General features: G+C 57.9%; 5 protein-coding genes across 8 annotated transcripts in view; 3 read left to right on the top strand and 2 right to left on the bottom strand.

Annotated features, from left to right (window-relative positions):
* The window catches only part of Dbp (D-box binding PAR bZIP transcription factor), a 5,929-nt gene extending 2,282 nt beyond the window's left edge, over positions 1-3,647 (top strand). The window contains exons 5-6 of the mRNA XM_033766013.1: positions 1,762-1,989; positions 3,178-3,647. Of these exons, the coding sequence (XP_033621904.1) occupies positions 1,762-1,989; positions 3,178-3,393 (444 nt within the window). The 3' untranslated portion in view covers positions 3,394-3,647. The remainder of the gene's footprint in view (positions 1-1,761; positions 1,990-3,177) is intronic.
* Positions 3,648-3,881: 234 nt separating this feature from the next.
* On the bottom strand, positions 3,882-10,849 carry Sphk2 (sphingosine kinase 2). 4 transcript variants are annotated; one of them, XM_010640790.2, is made up of 6 exons: positions 10,549-10,849; positions 7,082-7,553; positions 6,282-6,431; positions 6,080-6,174; positions 5,874-5,989; positions 3,882-5,527 (listed from the first exon to the last, which is right to left on the bottom strand). In XM_010640790.2, exons 2-6 carry the CDS (start codon positions 7,482-7,484, stop codon positions 4,444-4,446), a joined length of 1,848 nt encoding a protein of 615 aa, XP_010639092.2. In that variant the 5' UTR covers positions 7,485-7,553; positions 10,549-10,849; the 3' UTR covers positions 3,882-4,443. The 4 variants fall into 4 exon arrangements, with proteins under 4 accessions (XP_010639092.2, XP_019065622.1, XP_019065621.1 ...); XM_019210077.2 differs by lacking the exon at positions 10,549-10,849 and adding an exon at positions 8,909-9,962; XM_019210076.1 differs by lacking the exon at positions 10,549-10,849 and adding an exon at positions 8,260-8,901.
* A 967-nt stretch (positions 10,850-11,816) lies between these two features.
* On the top strand, positions 11,817-15,371 carry Rpl18 (ribosomal protein L18). Its single transcript, XM_010640789.3, has 7 exons — positions 11,817-11,920; positions 13,230-13,316; positions 13,554-13,661; positions 14,175-14,273; positions 14,834-14,957; positions 15,065-15,134; positions 15,256-15,371. Exons 1-7 carry the CDS (start codon positions 11,918-11,920, stop codon positions 15,329-15,331), a joined length of 567 nt encoding a protein of 188 aa, XP_010639091.1. The 5' UTR covers positions 11,817-11,917; the 3' UTR covers positions 15,332-15,371.
* Positions 15,372-15,393: 22 nt separating this feature from the next.
* The window catches only part of Fam83e (family with sequence similarity 83 member E), an 8,701-nt gene continuing 2,236 nt past the window's right edge, over positions 15,394-21,858 (top strand). Inside the window, exons 1-4 of the mRNA XM_010640792.2 lie at positions 15,394-17,083; positions 18,292-18,459; positions 18,662-18,786; positions 21,731-21,823. Coding sequence (XP_010639094.1) covers positions 16,604-17,083; positions 18,292-18,459; positions 18,662-18,786; positions 21,731-21,823 — 866 coding nt within the window. The 5' untranslated portion in view covers positions 15,394-16,603. The remainder of the gene's footprint in view (positions 17,084-18,291; positions 18,460-18,661; positions 18,787-21,730; positions 21,824-21,858) is intronic.
* On the bottom strand, positions 19,820-21,260 carry Spaca4 (sperm acrosome associated 4). The gene is made up of 2 exons (XM_010640791.3): positions 21,246-21,260; positions 19,820-20,930 (listed from the first exon to the last, which is right to left on the bottom strand). Exon 2 carries the CDS (start codon positions 20,776-20,778, stop codon positions 20,386-20,388), a length of 393 nt encoding a protein of 130 aa, XP_010639093.1. The 5' UTR covers positions 20,779-20,930; positions 21,246-21,260; the 3' UTR covers positions 19,820-20,385.

The raw sequence follows: 21,858 nt of genomic DNA, 5'->3' as shown, positions 1-21,858 counted from the left end.
GCGGGTCAAGACCGTGGGACCCCGGGACCTTGGGACCCTGGCTGTGGGCCCGAGTCCTGACTCTGCTCATGGAGACAGGCCCGGATTCTGAGCTTTCTAGCGGGTTAGAGACCGAGTCTCCTGAATCCTCACGGAGGTAGAGACTCTGGACTCCGAATTCCAGGACTCGTGCCCAAAGAGATTGTGGAGTTATCTGTGGGAAGTGGAGACAGAGGGTCCAGACACTTCTGGAGCCGGCACAGGAATCCCAGAATGTGAAGTTACTCACTGGGAGGTGGATGGGCCCAGAGTCTGAGCCCAAAATCGGTGGAACTGGGCTGGGTCCCTAACTCCTAGCACCTCTGAAGTACAAGAAGGCAGGGCACAGACTCCTGTTTCGCCAGGACAGCGACTGGCCGACTAGGTTCCTGGGCCCCCAGTAGGAGGGCCGCAGCCTGGGCCCAGAGTCCTGCTGGGTTCCGGATCCTCCTGAGCCCCCTCAGCTCTCGGGAGAGGGGCCGGGGATCCCAGAATAGGGGGTGGGTGGGTGTTCTCTGATGAGTCTCGGCCCAGAGGCCCGGATCCTTGCAATCAGAGGTTGGCATTTAGATCCCAAGCAGGAGGAAAGATGACCCCATTCGGGGACACTGGGGTCTCCAGGGGCGAACCGCAGGCCTGGGATTGTTGGGTGCACCTGCCCCGGGCCTGACATCTAGGCAGAACCAGAGTCCTCCCGTTTCCCAGCCGCACACTCCGCGCCACGTGAGTCCTTCCTCCCTTCTCCGCGCTTCGCGCTGTCACGCGCGAGGGGGCGGGGCTGGGAACGTGAGGCGGGGGAGGGGCAGAGGGAAGCAGGCGGTGGCACGTGACTCGGCCCGGATCTGTGTCCTCAGCTGGCCCCGGCTTTCTCGCGTTTAAAGGCGTAGACGCTTCCTCGAACCAACTTTCTGGGGCTCTGAGCCGTTTCCATTTCTCTACCCTAACCCTTCCAAGTGAATAGCTCTTAGAATCATCTAATTTTCAGTCCTCTTTGAACAGCCTGGGGTCTAAGCTTTGTCAGGGATTCAGGAAATAGGATTCACGTTAGACTGTGGGAAGAGAAAGACCACTGTGAATCTGAAGGCCTGAAGTTTTATTTATTTTTGAGACAGGGTGTCCTTATGTGTCCCACACTGGCATCCACATTTCACTCCTCCTGCCGCAGACTCCCAAGCCCTGGGATTTTTGAGATAGCATCTCCCCAAATCCAGGCCAGCCTGAAACTTGCTCTGTAGCCCTAGTTGGTCTCAAATTGCAATCTTCCTGCCTCAGCCTGCTGAGTGCTGGATTACAAGCATGTGCCACCTCGCCTGTCTAGTCTTGAAGTTTTAGAAGCTATTACATGACTCCCATGTTACTCAGGGCCAGATGTCAGTTTCCCTGCCTAGAATTGGCTCGTGATGTCTACACATCCTTGTAGCCTGGGGAAACTATATATTCATATATATTCATATATTCATATATATACACCCCACATGTATATAAAACCATGTATATATATATATATAATTTTTTTTCTTATACCAGGGATTGAACTAAGGACCTTGCGCTTGAGAGGCAGGCGTGGCACCACTGAGCTAAATCCTCAGCCTGCAAACTTTATATTTTACGTTACAGAGGTTGATGCCTGGTGGGCTGGCTCTATGTTAGACTCCACATGGGCCTTCTGTGTGCTCGATAATGTACCCGAGCAGAGGTAACCTCTGCAGACCTGCTGCCCAACAGCTACACTTCGTGTGACACACTGTGTTTCCCCAAGGCCTGACCTCTCGGGACACACCCAGTCCTGTGGACCCAGATACAGTGGAGGTGCTGATGACCTTTGAACCCGACCCAGCTGATCTTGCCCTGTCAAGCATTCCAGGACATGAGACCTTTGACCCTCGGAGACATCGCTTCTCAGAGGAGGAACTTAAGCCCCAGCCAATCATGAAGAAGGCAAGGAAAATCCAGGTGCCAGAGGAGCAGAAGGTGAGCACCACTGCATGCAGCACAGGTACAGCCAGGTCACACCCAGTGCCAGGGAGGCCCTGGACTTCTCACTTGGCATGAGCTCTTAGGGTCTCCTGGGCTGCAGTCAAAGATGAGTCCTTGGCCAAGGGGCACCTGCGGGAAGGGGCTTTGGCCTGATATTTACAAAGAGCTTTACTGTTGGGTATAGAATTCAGCCAGCCATGCTAGGCCTTCTTGATCACATGGACGCATCGTCCTCAGCAGAGCAGGGTTCAAATTTCAGGAGGCCCAGTTGCCAGGGACAGCCTATCAGCCAACCAGGCTGGGGCTGAACCTTTGACCTCAAATTTGGGTGCCTGTCAGACTGACTGCTTCTCCCTAGGATGCATAGTTTGCCAGGGTTTGCAGGTTTGTTCCCAGGGCCTGGACTTCTCACTGGGGAGTTGCCTGAGACTCCCAGTAGCAGCTGGGGCCACCTTCTTATTTACCTTGTTACCAAGGAGTCTTTCATTAACAAAGAAATACTAGGGATTGGAGGATCCTAGGTATAACCCTCTGGGGAGATCTCTGGATGGGTCCCTCTGCTAAGGATGGACTCTTCTATCAACCAGGTCCTGTCGGGGAAGAGGCAGCTCCCTTCAGGGCCAGCAGATCAGAGGCTGCCCAGGATCATTGGGACCACTTAGATCTCACTTTTGTTTGCTGAGGAGGGATGAGGTTGCCTTGGCAACCAGGTCAGCCGAGGCCCAGCTCTGGAAGGATTTTATGAGACACCAAACGCCATCACTAGGGGGCCTAAGCTTTCCTTAGCAACCGGGATCTGGAAAGGTGACGTATAGGGCAGTGCTCTTTACTGGGATGAGCTCTCAGACCGGAAGGCTCAGTTGCTAGGGAACGTGTTTCCTTAGCAAGCAAGGACTAACTGCAGGGCCTTTTGTTTAGTGGGGAGGGCTGGGGTCTGCTTTGTACTTTGGAGATTTGGCACTGCATTGCTTGGAGGTGGGAGTCTATCTCATGCCTTAGCTTTGTTAGGAGCCCCAGACGGGCAGGCCCTTCGGTACCCATCCCAGGAGAGATCCAGTGTCCTTGACATCCTCCCACCCCCCACCCCCTGCTAAGCAAGAACGGTGTGTGGGGGGTGTCTTAGAAGCTGCTGCCTCCTTCCTCTCGCTGAACCTCAGTGCCCTCCTGCCCCTCTGCCCCCAGGACGAGAAGTATTGGAGCCGGCGGTACAAGAACAACGAAGCAGCCAAACGGTCTCGTGATGCCCGGCGGCTCAAGGAGAACCAGATAACGGTGCGGGCGGCCTTCCTGGAGAAGGAGAATGCCCTGCTGCGGCAGGAGGTGGTGGCGGTGCGGCAGGAGCTGTCTCACTACCGGGCAGTGTTGTCTCGCTACCAGGCACAGCATGGGGCCCTGTGAGCGCCCCCCTTTTTCCTCACTCAGACTTGCGCCCTGACGCCTCTTCCCTTCCCCGCCTTGTGGCCCACAGGCTGGCCAGCTTGGTGTCCCAGGGACATGATGATGCAGATAAATACATTTATATTTTTAAGAAAAAGCGAGCCTCCCCCCTCCCATGCGGGGGTGGGGAGGGTCCCGTGTGTGCTCAGACACGTGGGGGACCCCATCCTTCCACTGCCTCCATTAACACGATCCTGAATAAATCTTGAGAACCCGAGCCAGCTGTCGTGGGGGACAAGGCAGCCACTGGCTCCGGTGCGAGGCGAGGTCATACTGGCTGCAGCTGGTGGGTAGACCTATTGGCCGTCAGCAAAAGCCAGAAGCTGGGCCAGGTATTTAGCTCAGTGGTTTCACCCCCTGCAAGGACCCGAGTTCATCCCCGGTAACCCCCCCCCCAAAAAAAGCCAGAAGCTGCTGGGATGGCTGTCAGATGGAGGAAGGGGCAAAGGTCTAGGAATGAAGTGACTGCCTTTATTGCATAGACCTTTTCAGTTGCTTTTTGGACTGGGGATGGAGGACGCACAAGAGTGAATTCTCTTCCCCCACCCCCACTCTCTTGGGAGAAGGGATATTAGTGCAAATCCGAGATACGGCTGTGGGGACCCGCCCCTCTTAGGCTGATTGGCCAGATAGGTGGAGGCTCCGGAGGGGATAGGGTAAGACCCGGTCCTGCCTGGCCAATTAGCTAAGGCTCCTCCCACCTCAAGCACGTACATTCCACGTTGGTCATTGCTTGTTGTGTGAGGCAGGCTCCGCCCTCTGCCTCCCCGACCTGCTGCGAGGTAGAGGCAGGACCTGCTTAGGGTCGCATCGGCAACAGCAGAACAAATTCGATTTTCCCGTCAGGCACTACCGAGGGTATGAGCCTGGAACTCGGGCCACCCTGCAGCATCACTTCAAGTTCTCTGGTGGTGGGTGCTGGACTCTCGCACTAGGGGGTGACCGCCCCAACTCTAGCAGCCAGGCCACGCCAGGTAGCCAAGTCCTGTCCCTGCCGCATTACCCGCAGGCTCAAGGTCCCTGCCCGGCATACCCAGGAGGTCCCGTGAGCAGCGTACCAAGGCCCGGGTGTATCTCCCCCTGCAGCGGCCCGTACTCCACCAGCTCCCCGTCTACTGTGAGCATGCCGCGGGGCGTGAGTGGCTCCAGGCGGAATGCACGGACCGGAACGTAGCCGACCTGCGGGCAGCCCAAGTTGAAATGGCTCCCGCGATCCATGGCAAGGAATAAGCGCAGCAGCATGGCCCGCGAGATGCCGGCCCGAACCCACAGTAGGTGCACCACGCCGTCGTCAAAGCGCGCGTGGGGAACCGCCAACAGATCGGCGCTCAGGTGGCTGGGAGACAGGGCCAACACCAGCACAAAGTCTCCCTCCACTGTCACCCAGCCTGGGGGCAATGGGGTGCCCAACGGAGGCAGCAAGTGGTCCTGTGGGCCTCTAGTAGAGGCTACTGGTGTAGTAGTGGTGTGGGGTGGAAGCCCAGAGGCTGCTGGCATTTCTGGGGGTCCTTCTGTGATAGGAGAGAGTGGAGCTGCCCTGGGGGAGCCAGAGGGTGAGAGCAGGAGTGGGTCTGGGGACAGTGGGGCTTCCACAGCGCCACCCCAGTCCCCAGCCAGCTCCGGGGCCCCACCGTTGAGGGACAACACAGGCAAGGGATCAGGGGAGCCGGGAGAGGTCAAGGCAGGCTGGGGCAAGGGCAGGGGCAAGTCAGACACTGAGCGGTGCAGAGGGGAGTGGTCTGTGCCCGGGGCCGGGGCCAGGGCCAGCTCCGACTTGGCCCGGGGCAGGCCATTGGCAGGACCAGGTGAGGCGGACTCCACAGTGGCGGGGAGGTAGGAGAGGCGCCCACGGTAGGTATGCAACGTGGCGAGGCTCAGCACTGTGCCCAGAGTGAATCGGGCTCTGCCTAGGGCCCGGAAGCGCTCACTCTGGATGTCCACATCTGACACAAAGCCCCAGGCCACAGACAGGAAGGAGAAACAGCGGGAGCCCGAGGCCAGCGTCACAGAGAGCAGGTCCAGTGGGTGGCTGCCACCCCGGCAGAGCAGCAGGGAGCAGTTGAGCAGCAGGTCCAGGCCCAGCGCTGGTGCAAACCTTCATGGCCCGATGGATGATGGCCGTGGTGGGAAAGAACATACAGGGCTGGGTGAGACTCAGAGCACAGGGCAGTGTGTGTGGCAGGGGAGCAGTCAGCACCGACACCAGCGACACTGTGTCCCAGCACCCAGATCCTGCGCATCTGCGTGCCAGGCAGTTCTAGCTCTGGGGCAGTGCTGGGAATGAGACTGGCCAGTGCCAGAGCTGGTGGTGCAGCAGCCCGCAGCCATTTGATTTCCTGGACTGACAGTAGGCTTGGCTGATGGGGAGACCTGGGGTCCCTAATGCCCCAGGAGGCCTCAGCCCCCACCCTCGCCCTCCCCAGCAGGAGCACCCAACCTACCCCCCATGCCTGTTCACAGCTCCAGCCAGCGCGTTGCCCGAGCCACAGGGGAGGATCCCCAGGGGCATCTTCACTGCCTGCTCCCAGTCTGGGCGATCTAGGAGTCCGTTCAGCACCTGGAGGGCAGGACACCAGCTGCTCGGGGCTCAGCTCCCACCTCTCTGGCCCCCTAGGGCTCGGGGTTAAGGACAGGAGCTCTGTTCTACCTCACATAACAGGCCGTCTCCTGACAGGGTGACGATGCCATCCCACTCGCTCAGGCTCAGCCCCTGGACCAGCTCTCGGGCGTGATTATGTCGTTCTGATTGAGCAAAGCATCGGATTAGGCAGCTGTTTCCTTCCCTGCCACACCCTTCTCCCCGGACCCAGGAGCCCTGGCCACGGCCCCTCCCATGGCCCTGCCCCTACCTGTCTGAATGAGGTTGAAGGACAGCCCAGCTTCAGAAATCATGGGCAGCACATGGTTCTCACACCACTGCCAGGCCTGGCCCCGTCCCCCAAAGGGATTGACCAAGAGTAGCAACCGGGGTGGCCGTGGCAGGAGCTCAGGGCTGATCTCTGCAGAGAGAGGGCAGGGTCTGCAGAGGCTGGAGACCCAGGCCCCTCAGCCTGGAAATGGTCCCTTCTAACAGCCCCCATGGCAGCTGGGTAGGAGCTGGGAATGCTGGGACAAAGCCAGGAATGGGGTGTGACACCAAGTGCCCTTTGGACCCATATACAGGATAAAGACAAAGGAACACCTGCTACCCAGGATCAAGTTCCTCACTCACTACCCTTGAGGAGCCCCAGGCAGCCAACAGGACCCCAGAGGCCTAAGGAAAGCTCACCAGATGGGGAAGCCCTGGAGGACCCTGGGGGCTGGGGAGGCTCCACACAAGGAATTAGATGCCATTTCCTGGCTCCCTGGGCACCCCAGATATCTGTGTGGGCACCTATCACGGGGAGGTGACTGTTCCTGCCTCATCTGCTGCTGTCAGTGCCAGGGAGCCTCTGACTCATCAGTCTGGTCAAGATGGGGTGGGGGTAGGGAGGGACAGACAGCCTCTAGCCAAGAGCAGCTGACAATTTCTTTCTCTCTGTGTTTTTGTTCCTTTTGTAGCCTAGCCCTGCCAGTGTCCTGCTCTTAGAGACCCAGAGACAGCACACAGACCCACAGAGATGCCCACAGGGGGAGTCTGTCTCCAGGACAGAGCGGCTGCCAGCCTCACCCCCTTCCCCAGGCAGGGGTAATCCTCGGAGCAGACTCATGAGGGCAGCGACCCAGCGCTGGGCCTCTGCACGGTTCTCCTCATAGGTCGCAGCCCCATCGGCCTGAAAGGTGCGGGCGGCTCTGCGGCGGCCCCCGCGGCGGCCCCTCAGGTAGGTATAGATGCATAAGTAGGCCGCTGAGTCTGCGGGGCTGTGGCTTCGCAGGGTGCAGCAGCCTGAGATCACGGACAGGGGGACCAGGCCATCCCGGGGCCGGGCCGTGGGCTTTGGGAGCAGCCGCTGTATGTGCAGGGCCTGGGATGTGAGGGTGAGGGCAAATCGTGAGCCGCGGGCCGGGTAGGAGCCAAATTCGCCATGCAGGAGCGGGGTGCTGGCAGCCAGTGGTGCTGGTGGGGGGGCCATGGCCTCAGCCCTGTCCAGGGCTCTCCTAGGCCTGTGGCCCCAACTCCTGGTCACCTGCTACTCCGGTCTCTGTGGAGAGGGAGAGGGGAGGGTCAGTGTCCAGGGCCCTTACGGGGGATTGGGAGATGGAAGGAGGGGGAGGGGCTGTGGACAGACCAGCAAGGCAATGGCAGAGGGGAAGGGACTACCAGAGACACAGGCTCGGGCAGGAAGGGAGACCTGGAGGACACAGGCGGCTGGCTGCACAGGAAGGCCAGCATCCTGAGGGATGTAGACATGCAAACAGTCATTCATTTCTCTCCAGTTACTCAGGATGCACTGTGCGCTGGTCATCGTGCCTATAGCAAACTCAGCAGAAAACTGACAAAAATCCTTGCCTTCAGCAGGGTTTAATTCTAATCAGAAGGCAGGAAGATGAGATGAGACAGTAAACTAGCTAATATGTTGGGTGATGACAGGGCTCTGAGGAAAAATAAAGCGTGGGAGAGAATCAGAGAATGGAGACAAAAACGAAAATAGGCAGAGATGGGAGAGCAACCCCATGTGCACACTGAGTCATCTGCAGGTGGAGAATGTAGTGCCGCTGGGACACAGGCTCGGAGAGAAAGGAGACCAGAGAAGTCCTGGGAGGAGACAACCAGCCTCAAGGCAGCAGACGCTTAGGAGGGCAGACAGGAGAGGCGGGAGGCAGGGGTGACACAGAAACCCAGGGCTCAGAGGGGAGCTACGTGCAAGTGCTGAAAAGGGTCAGGGCTGAGAATGTCTGAGTACTGACCTGGGTGTCTGCTGCCCGCTCTCTAGGGAAAAGCTGGAGCCAGGGGACTGAGGTCCCTTCCCCACAGGCCCTTCTGCGCAGCTGCCACCCACCCCCTCTTCCAGTTCACCTTTGTCCTCCCTGGGTCCGCCCAGCCTCCAGCCAGCCAGTCCTGCCTCTCACTTGCCCCAGGCCACAGCACACCCAGACCCACCCCCATCTGTGGACTCGCCCTGCCCTGGAACTGCCTCTGCGGCCCAACACTTTTACTGACCTGGGTGCCTCCCAAGGCCCAGGATATCTGCCCCACCTGCACACCAGCAATGGCTCCCTATGAGAACCTCAAATCAGGCTCAAGCACAGAGCCCTAGACAGCCTCCGTTCCTGGGCCTGGGGCTCTGTGCCCTGGAACCTAAGCCTTGGGCCTGGCCTTCCACTCACAAACTGCCAAACCATATGTCTCCGTCCCTGGGCCTCCATCTCTACTCCACTTCCGCACCTGGGCCTCCATTCCTGGATACCTCAATTGTGGTCCTGATTTTCCAATTCCACCTCCCACCCCAGCACCCCAATTTCAGGCCTGGGTGTCTGTCCCCCATACACACACACACACACACACACGCACACACACAGGGGTCCCCGCCTGGACCCTCACACCCTCCTCACACACCAGGTCCTCCTCCGGGCGGCCCCTCAAGTCCTCACGGCAGCCCCAACTAGACCTAGGGGTGGGGGGAGGGTGTGCATCTGCTTAGCCAATGGCCGTGTGGCCGGCCTGTGCCGCACCAATGAGAGCGTGCGGAGGCGGGGCCAGACGACTTGCGAGTTCGCGTAGGGTCCCACTACGCTACGGAGGGAGCGCCAGAACTGGGCGGTGCAGAGCTTCTGGAGGCCAGCCGCCATCGTAAGTGAGGGCACCGGCATAGCCAAGGTGGCGTCACACCCCTGCAGACATCGTTGGTGATGCCTTCTTCGTTGAGGGCAGTGAGCCTGGCCCATCCCTTGAGTTTATAAAATAAAAGCGGGTGGAGCAGGAGGCCTTTAGCTGCAGAAACAGAGACCCTAACATAGCCACCAGAGGCCCAGAGATGTGCAAAGGGATTAGTAATAGACTTAGACAAAAAGCAAGGCAGAGACCCAGAGAAGCAGAGTCAGAGATAGGTAATTAGCGGGCTAGGGCAGGGTAACAGGAGTGAGGAGGGGGCTACCTTTCAACAGTTACAGTCGGACAGACCCAGGCCCAGAGAAAAAGCAGAGATATAAGCAGAGACACAAAAAACAGTGGGGTTGATATAGTGGAAGGTAAGTGCACAAGAAACTGACAGAAAATGACAGTGACAGAACACGACAGGCACTTCTGGAATGAACATTCCAGACAGGTTCATTAATTCACTATTTACTCTGGATTCTAACCAGAGTGTAGGCAGCATGAGATAAACATCTGGCCAGGAAATGACTAGTCACATAGCAGGACAGACACAAAGGGAGAACCCTCTGGGCCAGGGGTGAGGAAGGGAAAGAATGTTTAAAGCCCAGAAGCTGAGAGGAACTGAAAGTGAGAGAGATGAAAGGGGGAGACGTTGATACAAGAGACACCACTAATACATCGAGGCAAAAATGGGGCAAAGATCTAACGTCAGGCAGAACTGCAGAGACACACACGCAGAACGAGGCAGGGACAGGCAGGGGTGGTGGCACATGCCTGTGGTCCTAGATACTGCACTTGGGAGGCTAAGGCACGAGGATCACAAGTTCAAGGCCAATTTAAAGGCATCTTGTCTCAAAACAAAACAAAATATAAAACCAAAAAAACAAAAAACTGGGGATGTAGTCAGTGGTAGAGGGCACCTGGGTTCGATCCCTAGTACCACACACGCGCGCGCACACAAAACATGAGGAGGAAACAGCTCACTTACTGCCAAACAAATATATCATGCATCCATCCCACAGAAGCAGCTCATGCAGACAGGGTAAGTGATAGAGTCCCAGGAAGTCTGAGACAAAGACACAGAGCAACTGAGCCTAGAGCCCTGGAACAAAAGAGCCCTGACCAAAGAAGATGAGATTTCCCTGAGTCATCAAGTGAGAGAAAAGGGAACACGGAAGTGAAACACGTGGAGCAAGAAGAGGGGAAGGGGACCTCCAGCTCACATGGATTTGCTGTGTGACCCTAGGGAGCCCCTGAATTCCTGGCCACACCTGCCCGTCTGGAAAATGGGGAGAAAGCTATTCACTCCAAGAGGAGAGGAGGTCCAAGACTACTGATGGAGGGTGTCAGCTGGTGCAGTCCCACAGAATAGGGATTTTTACCTGGTTCGGCTGCTCCTCTGATTCAAGGGGTCGGTTCATCACTGGCCTTCTGTCCTGTTACATCAACAGACCTTGGCCCTGGGTCTGCGGCCATAGGACGGTGCTCTGGACTGTGCACAGAGTCAGGTCTCACTGTGCAATCCTGGCTTAGGCTCTGTAGAGGAGAGAGGAATAAAACCGTTGGATTACTGCCTCAACCAGTCAATCTGGTTCCGTCAAAAAGTACGGTAAGGCAAATTACTATTGAATACTTACTTGCAAAAACATTGACTCAAAGGAATTTTTCTTAACCTATATAATTCTGGAAAACATCCCATGTGTAAGATCTATTATCATTCCCTTTCTCTAAATATGGAAAAGTACAGCACAGAGAGTGACTTGCCCAAGGTCACACCACTAATAAGTAGCAGAGCCAGGATTTGAATTTGGGTACAGCCTAGCCAGATCCCACCTGACCATTTTTCTATGTCTCTATCTCTCTCGGGGCCTCCATCCCCTTATCTTTTCCTCTCATCCCTACACCCCCACTCCCACCCCGGAGTCTCATTCTTCCTCACCTCTGAATTTCTCTCTCTGGGTGTCTCTCAGGAGCATGTCACCTACCTTCCCTACCCATCCCACCCCTCATGCCCGGACTTCAGGGCGCGATCCTTGGACCCCGGTACCTTGTACCTCCCTCACATCGAAACCGCTGGGCCAGTTGAACCTTTCTGTTGGAGAAAAAAGCAGCCGCTCCCTGGCGGGAGAGACTGAGCAGGTGGTCAGGGAAGGGTGGAAGCTGAACCAAAAAGACAGATATACAGGGTGCTGCAGCAAAGTGATCTCGGGTTGGATAGCTAGCAGAACTTCTGAGCATCGGCTGTGCCTGGGAGTTCAGAGCGAAAGAAGGCACACCGTTAATCCAAGCAAACGCGAGCAGCTTGGGGAGGACTAGAGCCGCCAGCCCCGCCTCCTCACCGCCACAACCCGGCCCGCCAAGTCTTCCGAAGTCACCGAGAGGCCCTCAGCGTCAGGCCAGAGTGTCACCGCGCAATGCCTCTTCCTAGCTCCACGCATCTCTCTTGCTCCCAGCTTCCTTTTTTCCTGGAAGAATATAAAGAACAGCGCCCGGACAGGGCTAGAAAGGCTCCCCGACGTGCTGCCCCCTCCTTTCTGCACATGGCGCTTGTTTCTCTTCGTTTATTCCTCCGCCCTATTTTGTTGTCCCCCTGGAGCCGGCCTTCTAACTCACCATAGAGAAGGCCGGATCGTGGTAGAGCGTCGCGTTGCGCTCTTAAGACGTCATTAGGGCGTCGCGCGCCGGAGGCTTTCCCCGCCCACCCCGGCCCAGCTGTCTCTTTCCGGGCTCGACTATACAGGAGTCGCCATCATGGTGAGCGTGCCTTGGGGTAGTCAAGGCTTGATCATCCACCGTCATCCTTGGCGGTCTCGGGCTGGGGGTGTGCCGGAGGGGTGCAGGGGTTTCGCCAGTGTCTGAAGGAAGCGATTTCCGAGACGAGGATGCTACTCTGGGGGCCTGGTAGAGACTGGGCATGAGTCCCAGTCACGTATTCCTGTTGTCTCCATTGAGCAAAGGAAAAGCCAAGAAGTGGCAGAGCTGGGGTCCGGCCCTGTGTGGCTGGAGGTGTAGCCACCTTGAACCAGTTGCCTTACTGTCACACCCTAGTTTGGAAAGTTGAATCGGGAGCGGAGTGGAGAGTCAGGTACTCACTCAGGTGTTGGACCCAAGCAGGCCTCCGTTCAGTTTCAACCTCTGCCCACCTCGTGAAGTCGCCTCCTGGGCCTGGGCCACAGTTCCTTTACCTTTTCTTTAGGGACAGACTAGTCCCATCTGAAAGGTTTATGAGTTGGAAAGAAATCATAGGCGCTTCTCACCAGAAGGACTTAAGTGTTACATAAAGGAGAGCTGTTAATACGTAGAGTTAATAATAATATGAGAAACTGGTTACTCCGAAGAGCAGGGAGGAAGTGTGGTGTAAACGGTGGGCTTTCCTTACTGTTCCTAGTTTCAAGTGGGGACAACTACCCAGACTCCTCCATGGTGTTTGAGGAGGATACTGCAGGCGAGACTCTCGATATATTATCTCAAATAAAAGTTGTTATTTTTTAAAGTTAATTAGACTTATTTAATTATTTCCAATTGTACTCACACATCGTAGCATTTTCTACCCAACAAATATATGCTTTGTGATGAGGATTTGTCTCTATAATTTTTAAAAAATCTTTCTGAGTTTATTGGTACTTTTGAGGTATACAGTACAGTTACATTCGTCATTGGGATCTTGTACCCTTTCATGACAGATCTTGGTTCTCAGTTTTCCCCACACCCCTGCCAGTTAATCGTCATTGTTAACCGAGGGTCTACTATTACGTTATTTCTGGTTGTCCTTTTGGTGTGAGGGCCAGTTTGGGGAACATACGTAAGGCCAATGTTCTTTTGAAGATACAACTTGTTAAAAACTTTGAGATTAACGTGTCTACCCGACTAAGATGTTTCAGGTGCTGGTGGCTTTGTAGTTTGTGTTAGCTGCCTTTGAAGAGGGCTTGGTGGTGGGCCTGGGGCGTGAGCCGTGTGGCCAGGGGCTCCAGTCTGTCTGGGAGATAAGTAATCACAGGGAACATCCGTGGCATGATTGCCCAGTTTCAGAGTTGGAACCATGTTTTCTCCTCCACCCCTACAGGGAGTTGACATCCGCCACAACAAAGACCGAAAGGTCCGGCGCAAAGAACCCAAGAGCCAGGACATCTACCTGAGGCTGTTGGTCAAGGTGAGGTTGGGACCTGAGATCTTGGGGCAAAGCCACCCGGGTGTTCCTTCTGCTCTCGGTACCGGGATCCCTGAGCTTCTGTGTTTTCAGCTGCTGGTTGTAAGCATGTTGGGAGTTGGGAGGGGGTTTCCTGGGTCCCCAGGCTCCGTGGAACGGGAAAAGCCATCAGAACCTTCTAGCCTAAAGCATTTGTTTGCCCCTGTCCTGTGTCCTCAGTCTTCCTCTTCTCTCTCTCAGCTGTACAGGTTTCTGGCCAGACGAACAAACTCCACTTTCAACCAGGTTGTGCTGAAAAGGTTGTTCATGAGTCGCACCAACCGGCCACCTCTGTCCCTTTCTCGGATGGTGAGTGGCTGACCTGGGGACCTGGAGCTGTGCCATGGCAACCTGGGCGTCCCTAGGTTGTCAGCCAGCAGTAGGTGCCAAGCTCTGAGCCTTACTTGGAGTCAAGTTTCTGTGGACAGTTGGCTTGGCTTCTTGGTCTTCTTTCTGGCTCACTGTGAAGTGGAGGTAGTTGTGATGAGTTTCAAGTGACAAAGGAGGCTTACGAGCCAAGAGAACTGCCAAGGCCAGGTATGGTTGCCTGTAATCACAGCACTCTGGGAGGCTGAGGCAGGAAGACCTCGTTTTAGAGCCCAGTCCTTAGTGAGGTCACTCAGTGGTAAAAACAAAAAGTCTTTCAGGAGAGAGTTGTTGAATATTCTTACTGAGGATTCCCTGAAGTAGACCTTCAAGAGGCCCATTGTAGTGTGGGTGGGCTAATCCACAACTTTCCCAGACCTCTGGATGCCTGAAGCCAGGGGTGGAGGGCGGAGGGATTTAAATGCTAGAGAGACTCACTGTGTACATCTTTCCAAGATCCGGAAGATGAAGCTTCCTGGCCGGGAAAATAAGACAGCTGTGGTTGTGGGGACCGTAACGGACGATGTGCGGGTTCTGGAGGTGCCCAAGCTGAAGGTGAGTGGGGTGGGGCTCGCAGCGGTGTTCCCCGATTTGGAGCCTTGCCTGCTGTGATGGCTTTAAGTCCCTGCCTATTCTTCAGGGTATGGCAGGCATCTTGCTTGTCCACGTGGCCTTTAGGGTTGCGTGGGGTCCTCTTTCATATGTTTGGGGGGGTCCTTGGGAGGCTTCTTCTGGATCCTGTTGAAAATGTTGGCTCTTGAGCCAGACAGCCTGAGCTCAGATGTGGGTTTCTTTTGCCATTTAGTCAAAGACTCAGCAGGGCATGGTGATGCACACTTGTGATTCCAGTGTGCAGAGGCTGAGGTGGGAGGATTGCCATGAGTTTGGGCCAGCTGGGGTTACATAGTGAGTTCCAGGCCACCCTGGACTGCATATGAGGCACCTTAAGAAACCAAAAAAGTCATGGCTTTTGTACCTAATGATACAGGGCTACGGCCTGGAAGGCAGCTGCCGTGGAACCGGTGGGGTGGGGCTGGGATGAATTGGTGTTGATTGTCAGGCCATGCAGATAGCCAGGGTGGGGGTGGTGGCCCTGCCTGCCCTGTGTGCTCCAGGTTTGTGCCCTGCGTGTGAGCAGCCGGGCACGCAGCCGTATCCTCAAGGCCGGTGGTAAGATCCTCACCTTTGACCAGTTGGCCCTGGACTCCCCCAAGGGCCACGGCACCGTTCTGCTCTCTGGTAAGTGGCGTTTGGGAGCTCCGGGGAGGAGGGGTGAGTGTTGAAGGGGGCTCCCCACAAGAGGTTGGGGTGTGGGTTCCTGCTTGATCCCCTCTTCCCATCCCCAGGTCCACGCAAGGGCCGAGAGGTGTACCGGCATTTCGGCAAGGCCCCGGGAACCCCCCACAGCCACACCAAGTGAGTACCAGGGCCTGGCAGGGTTCCCTGGGTGGGGTGGGTGTGGCCCCAGCACAGTGAGGAGGGCCCCTGGGTCCGATCGCTGCTATAAGGCGGGCCTCTCACCCTCTTCTGCCCACAGACCCTACGTCCGCTCCAAGGGCCGGAAGTTCGAGCGGGCCAGAGGCAGACGGGCCAGCCGAGGCTACAAGAACTAATGCTGCATCTTATTCTGTCAATAAAAGATTTTGGATGCCATTGGTGCCCCCAGTGTGTTGTTGGGGAACAGATTGGGGTGGTACGTGAGGGAGGTTGGCGCCTGCGGGGAGGGACACGGCTGTCGCCTTCTTGGCCTGGCCTTGGGTTTGCGCATGCGCAGTATCCTCTCACTGCACCTGTTGGCCCCCCCGCCCCCTTGAGCCCGCTGTCCGCCTCCTTCCTGGGTGTCAGGTGTTCCCACACTTGCTTCCTTGTACCTTCATCCTCTACCTGGACACCCAGGGGCGGAGCAGCGGTGGGCGGGCATGGAAATGGGTGAGGAAGCTGGGCAGGTGGCCAGTCCCTGATCAGGTCCTGGCAGTGGTGCCTGCACGGCCCTCCCCTTGTTTACAGTAGGGGTGGGTTCCCTGGGCCCCAGGTTGGCCTGATGAATGAGGCGGATCGCGGAAGAGAGGCAGAGGTGAAGAGTAGGACTCCAGCCCAGGTTCCTCCAACCTTGGAGAAGGCGAGAGATGGGAGGAGGAGGGTAGAGGCCTGAGATGCCAGCACAGGCCCGTGCTGTTGGGGTAGGAGGGAGGCCTGGCTCTGTTCCGCTCCCTTCTCTGTGGGGCCATTGCTGTGGCCTGGGGGAAGGCTGGTGCCTGAGTCACTGGGATCTGGGGCTTGCGGGGGCACGGGACGATACAGAGTAGTCCTGGGCCAGGGAGGAGGGGTCCAGGCAGAAGCCCAGGTGGGCTCGACCTGGCCAGGGCAGCCTGCAGGTGCCAGCCTTGGCCTGAGTGGGCTGTCAGGGTCACCCATGGGTGGGGGGTGAGTGGCCCAGTGAGCTGGGGCTCCCCCAAGCAGGTGCACTGGGGCTGTTGGGAAGCAAGGCAGTGGAAGAGGCGGCTGAGGGTCCGAGACTGAGACTGGCAGCCCCTGTACCATCGGGGACAATAGGGTGGCCAGCGAGACATTCAGGAACAGCTGAAAGCTCCGTTGTGCCATTTTGTGGCCAGTGGGCTGTCGTGAGCGGGAACGACTGGCTGAGGGGTCACAGTTGGGGGCGGTATCGGGTGCCCAGCCTGACCTTCAGGCAGCGGGGTTCACTAGGTGTTGCTGTGGGCAGCCTGGCACAGTGGACAGTCATTTGGGAACCATTTGGGAGTCCTTGTGGGCCAGGAACAGCCACAGGGACCGTGGGGACCTCTTCAGAGCTGCCCGGGAGGCCCCCGATGGTCCTCCAGGGACAGCCAGGCCCTGGGTGATCCGGCCCATCGCAGCAGAGCAGGATGGCGGCCTCCCAGCTGGCGGCGCTGGACGAGGCGGAGGCAGGGCCCGGGCCACTGCCACTGACGGAGGCCAGCCCCGCCTTCCTGTACTCTGAGGGCCAGCGGCTGGCGATCGAGGCACTGCTGAGTGAGGGCAGGAACGCCTTCCAGGCCTGCGTACAGCAGGAGGGGCTGCGGCCCTTCTTGAGTGAGGATGAGGTCCAAACCCTGGCAGCAGCTGCCGAGGACTGGACAGAAGCTGGGCAGGAACCTGGCGGGGCTGCAGAAGGGGCTGCCGCCACCACCGCCGACCCAGCCAAGAGCAGCCTGACCTACTGGCCTGGGCAGTCGGAGGAGCCAGTGCCCCTGCTGCGGCTAGGCTGGCCAGAGGGTACCACCTGGAAGGGCATCACCCGGGCACAGCTGTACACCCAGCCCCCCGGCGAGGGCCATCCACCCCTCAAGGAGCTGGTGCGCCGAGAAATCCAGGCTGCCCGCAAGGTGGGTGTCATGGGTCCTGGGTCCTTCCCTCGGGCCTGAGTCCTCACCTGCCAGCCCCAGCGGTGCCTCCCTTGGTCCCAGGGACCTGCATGTCCTCAGCTCTGCGCCCCAGGACCGCTCCCCGCTCCAGCATCCATGCCTCTTGAACCAAGCCGTGACCCTCCCTGAGTCTCAGGCACCTCCCTGTCCCGTCCTCACCAGATCGGGGGCTCTGTGCTCCCCCAGGGAGGGCACAGGCATCTACCCCCGACCCCAGGGCCTGTGCTTTTGGTAGTAGTGTCACCTGCCCCTTTGAGGAGTCCTTCCCATGGCCCTCTGGAGCCCTATTAAGTGGAACTGTCCTTGTGCCCACTGAGGAGATGGAGAAACTGAGGCACAGGGTGCACATGCCCAAGGGGATTTGAACCTGGCTGATGAGTCAGTTGTAGTCCTGACCCTCAGCACAGCTGGGTCCCTAAACCACACCATGGTTGACCTAGAAGGTCATCTCTACTGCCCCCCACACCCAGGACATTTGTGAGGACCCAGAGGTGTAGTTACCTAGGATCCTCTGAGGGCGTCCAGCCACTGACCAGGATCAGTGCTGTGATGGACGTGCATTCCCTCCTGAACACACTGTATACCTTTATAGACATGACTTTCTCTCTCTTTCTCTCTCTCCACAGTCTCACTATGTAGTCTAGGTTGGCCTTGAACTCACTATGTAACCCAGGCTAACCTCAAACTTTCAGTGATCCTCCTGCCTCAGCCTCCAGAGTACTGGGATTGCAGGTGTGCACTAGCATACCTGCCATGTGGATATGAATTATTTTCTTTTTTCTTTTTTGAGACAGGGTCTCACTGTGCAGTTCAGGCTGGCCTTGAGCTCACTATGTATGTAGCACAGGTTGGCCTTGAACTCACAGCAATCCTCCTGTTTCAGCCTCCCAAGTGTTGGGAGTGATCCTTGCACTTGCAAGGCAGGTGGTGGAACCACTGAGCTAAATCCCTGGCCCAGGATATGATTTCTTATGGCAGTTTTCCAGCAGTTCAGGGCTAAGGGCCTTAGAAAAGCTGCCATTTTGCACTGAACATCCTGAGGTCCCCTTGGGCTCCCCTGACCTCCCATACAGGCCAGGCCCTCAGTCCCCAGCCCCCAGAGCCCTGATGCGTGTCCCTGGAGCCCTGGAGCTTCATCCACACGTTTACCCCGCCTTTCCACCCTGCAGCTGGTGGCCGTGGTCATGGACGTGTTCACTGACCCAGACCTTCTTTTGGACCTGGTGGATGCAGCCACGCGCCGCTGGGTCCCCGTGTACCTACTCCTGGACCGCCAGCGGCTGCCTGCTTTCCTGGCGCTGGCCGGGCAGCTGCGGGTGAACCCCTGGGCCACTGAGGTAGGGGCGGGACAGAGGGCGTACCCACCTCTCTGGCGCCCTAGAGGCAGCAGAGGACCCTCCTGCAGGGTCCTGGTCCTCCTCTGGGATCCCCAGGGCCCACCCCACTGGGGGCACAGGGTGAGCGCCCCTGTGGCGTCCTGGGCCGCTGAGTCGGGGTAATCCTGGGACTCCTGACCCTCCCTCCCCGCCGCCCCCCTAGAACCTGGACATCCGCGTCGTGCGGGGCTGCACTTTCCGGAGTCGCTGGCGACGGCAGGTGAGCGGCGGCGTGCGGGAGAAGTTTGTGCTGCTGGATGGAGACAGGGTCATCTCAGGGTCCTACAGGTACGGTCCCCACCCCAGCAGCCTGACCCTCCTCGCGGCGCTGCGCTCAGAGCACAGGCAGCGCCCCCTTCTGGGCCTCTCCGTCCGCCACTGCCAGACGCGCAGGCGTCCTGAGGCAGGGTGGGCTGAAGGTAGGAGTGAGGGCTGCCTGCGTGCCAGGTGGCCAGCCTCGGTGACCTTTCTCTCACTGGTGCCGGCATTCCTAATCTGGAAAACTGGAGCATGGACTCCGTGGCCAGGTGGCCTGGATTCAAACTCTAGCTGCAGGCTGTGTGACTGCTGCTGATTTACTTCACCTCTCTGGGCCTCAATTTACACCCCTACAGAAGAGGGAGATTCGGGCCACGCCTCTAGAACAAGATTTTTTTTCTTTCTTTTTATTGGTATTGGGGATTGAACTCGGGTCCTTGTGCTAGGCAGGCAGCGGCATCACTGAGATAAATTGGTGGCTCATAGAACAAGATTTCTTTTTTTGGTACGGGGAATTGAACTCAGGACCTTGCGCTTGGGAGGCAGGCAGTGGAACCTCTGAACCAAATCCATGGCAGAACAAGATTTCTAACAGAGGTGCCACTCGAGTTCGTATTGACTGTTGGGGGCCTTGCTGAGAACCAAAAACCACGTGGATGCCCTTGGGGCCCAGAAGCACCCCCACTGAGACCCGTGGCTCTAGGGCAGCTGCTGTCAGCCTGAGTGGTTCTAAGGAATCTCCCAGAGGGATTCTTGTTCCTACAGCTTCATTTTCTGTCCCTTTTCTTCACCTGGCTTGGGAGGGGGCCCGAGGTCATGCATTTCTGACAAGTTCCCAGTGGATGTGCATGCTGCTGGCCCAGGGACCCACTCGGAGAACTGCTGGCTCCCTGGCGTGGTGGCCCACGCCTGTAATCCCCAATGATCTGGGAAGCCGAGGCAGGAGGATTACAAATTGGAGCCCAGCTTGGGCAACTCAGCGATTTAACAAGACCCTGACTCAAAAGTAGAAAGGGCTGGAGATGTAGCTCAGTGCAAAGGCCCTTGGTTCAGTGCCAGTACCTGCAAAGAAACAAAAACCAAAACCAAAGCCAAACCCTCTGCTAGCTAAGCTGGCGTGCCTTGGAGTGGAGGGTTATCCACCTTCCTGACCTCGAGGGGGCCTCGAAGGGAGCGTGGTACCTGGCACCTCCCATTAGCGGTGCTCACTAATAGCAGATTTCGTCAGCTCTGAAGGGCTGCCAGGTGGAAAGAAGCATCTTGACCCCAGGGTGAAAAAAATACACCTCTTAGAGCCCGCAGTAATACAGTCGGCAGAGATGGCGCACACCTGTAATCCCAGCACTGGCGAGGCCGAGGCGGGAGAATTGCTGCACTTTCCATGGCAGCCTGGGCTACACAGTGAGTTCAAGGCCAGTCTGAACCACAAAGCGAGACCCTATCTCCAAAAACAAAGGAAAAAAAAAATACACCACAGCACCTCACTGAGCTCCCAGCTCCTGACGCTCAGCCCTCGAACAGACGAAGCCGAGGCCACAAGAGGTTGTCCGGGCGTCTGGCCATTTAACGGGGGAGAGGGGTCAGGTGGGGAGTGGCGCGGCGGCCGGGGGCGGCGGTCCCAGCCCCGGATCACAACAGGTGTGGGAGCAGCAGCAGGCCTGGCACTAGGCTGATGGCCGCGGTCTCCACGGGGCGGCCCCGGGGGCTTGGGCCGTGGTTGCACAGGTGGCTGGAGCAGCAGGTGGTGGTGAGGGTGTAGGTGAGGCCCATGTAGCTTACGGGCTCTTCGCGGCCGCAGCTGGTGGCCCCCACGCAGCCTTTATTGGTGACGGGCCACACGCCCTGGGCCACCCCGCGGCCCGTGAAGCAGGCCTCCTCGTCCCCGCAGTGCACGCGGGTGCCGGGGCAGAGCGTGGAGTCGGTCAGCTCGCACAAGAAACAGTCCTTGATGCCTGTCGCACCCCGCGGCAGCGCTGTCACCAGCAGCAGCAGCAGCAGCCGCCGCAGCCAGCCAAGGACCATGGCGGCCGGGCTCCATGGGGTTGTGGAACCATTGGGTGTGCGGGGTCCGGCTCCCCCCGCTGGGACCCTCCGCCCTGTCCTGGTCTCCGCGACAGCACCTGGAGTGTCCTCAGCCTCCGAAGCTCTGTGTCCCTGTCATGGGTGCAGCATCTCTGGGGGTGGAATGTGTGACCTCACAGACCCCTCGGGTTCCACTGAGCTCACAGGTGGGGGCGGTGTTACCATCCCGGGGTGGCCCAGTGGGGACTGTCACCCTGCCGAGGGTCCCGTGTCCCATGGCAACCCCTTTTTCCACCTAAGTCACCTGATGCCCAGGACGGGGGAGCGTGGCACATCTGGACCCCCTGCTTGGGCTTAGAGCCCTGCGGAGAGGCCAGGAGTGAGCGGACACCCAGCTCTGCCCCAGAGGCTTAGGTACCAGCCACTGCAGGGACAGAACAGGCAGGGAGCCCGACCTCTGTCCCCACCTTTGCACCTGACTGTGTTTCAGCTCCACGTTACAGGTGGGCCAACTGAGGCACAGCAGGAGCACGTGGAGCTCAGCATCTAACAAATGCTTGACAGGTGGAGTCTTTCTAGGTAGCAGCACAGTTTTAAAACAGTACTGTGGGAACTGGTGTGGAGTGACCCATCTTTGTGATCCCAGCACTCGGGAGGCTGAGGCAGGAGGATCACTGTAAGTTCCAGGGCAGCCTGGGCTACGTAGCAGTTCAAGGCCAGCTTGGAATACAAAGGAAAACTCTGTCACAAAAAGACCCACAGAATCCTGTCCAGCCTGGCTTCAGATGGTGGTAGAAATATCTTAGCCCATGTTGGCCCCCAGCCCAGGGTGGGGACCTCTGCTGTCCCATTCTGCTGAGAGCAAAGCTAAGCCCGAGAGGTTGGCTCGCCATGAGGCTGGCACTGGGCAGGGAGCCGGGCTGCGGAGATCTGACCCCAGCCATGCCCCCAGCTTCACGTGGAGTGACTCTCGCCTGCACCGCGGCCTGCTGACCCTGCTGACCGGAGAAATCGCTGATGCCTTCAGCCTCGAGTTCCGCACGCTGTACGCGGCCTCCTGGCCTCTCCCGCCTGCGCCCA

The sequence above is a fragment of the Fukomys damarensis genome, unplaced genomic scaffold, assembly GCF_012274545.1.
Source record: "Fukomys damarensis isolate Sample0158 unplaced genomic scaffold, DMR_v1.0_HiC HiC_scaffold_19, whole genome shotgun sequence".
Classification (NCBI taxonomy): Eukaryota; Metazoa; Chordata; class Mammalia; order Rodentia; family Bathyergidae; genus Fukomys; species Fukomys damarensis.
This window is presented reverse-complemented; position numbering and strand designations above follow the sequence as displayed.

Coding starts and splice junctions, on each gene's coding strand:
- Rpl18 (XM_010640789.3), top strand. Junction 13,317..13,553: donor ACCTGAGGCTGTTGGTCAAG/GTGAGGTTGGGA, acceptor TCTCTCTCTCAG/CTGTACAGGTTTCTGGCCAG. Junction 14,274..14,833: donor TGGAGGTGCCCAAGCTGAAG/GTGAGTGGGGTG, acceptor TGTGTGCTCCAG/GTTTGTGCCCTGCGTGTGAG.
- Sphk2 (XM_010640790.2), bottom strand. CDS start 7,484: ATGGCCCCCCCACCAGCACCACTGGCTGCCAGCACCCCGCTCCTGCAT. Junction 6,432..7,081: donor ACCCCTGCCTGGGGAAGGGG/GTGAGGCTGGCA, acceptor CTCTCTCTGCAG/AGATCAGCCCTGAGCTCCTG. Junction 5,528..5,873: donor GCTGTGAACAGGCATGGGGG/GTAGGTTGGGTG, acceptor CGGGCCATGAAG/GTTTGCACCAGCGCTGGGCC.
- Spaca4 (XM_010640791.3), bottom strand. CDS start 20,778: ATGGTCCTTGGCTGGCTGCGGCGGCTGCTGCTGCTGCTGCTGGTGACA.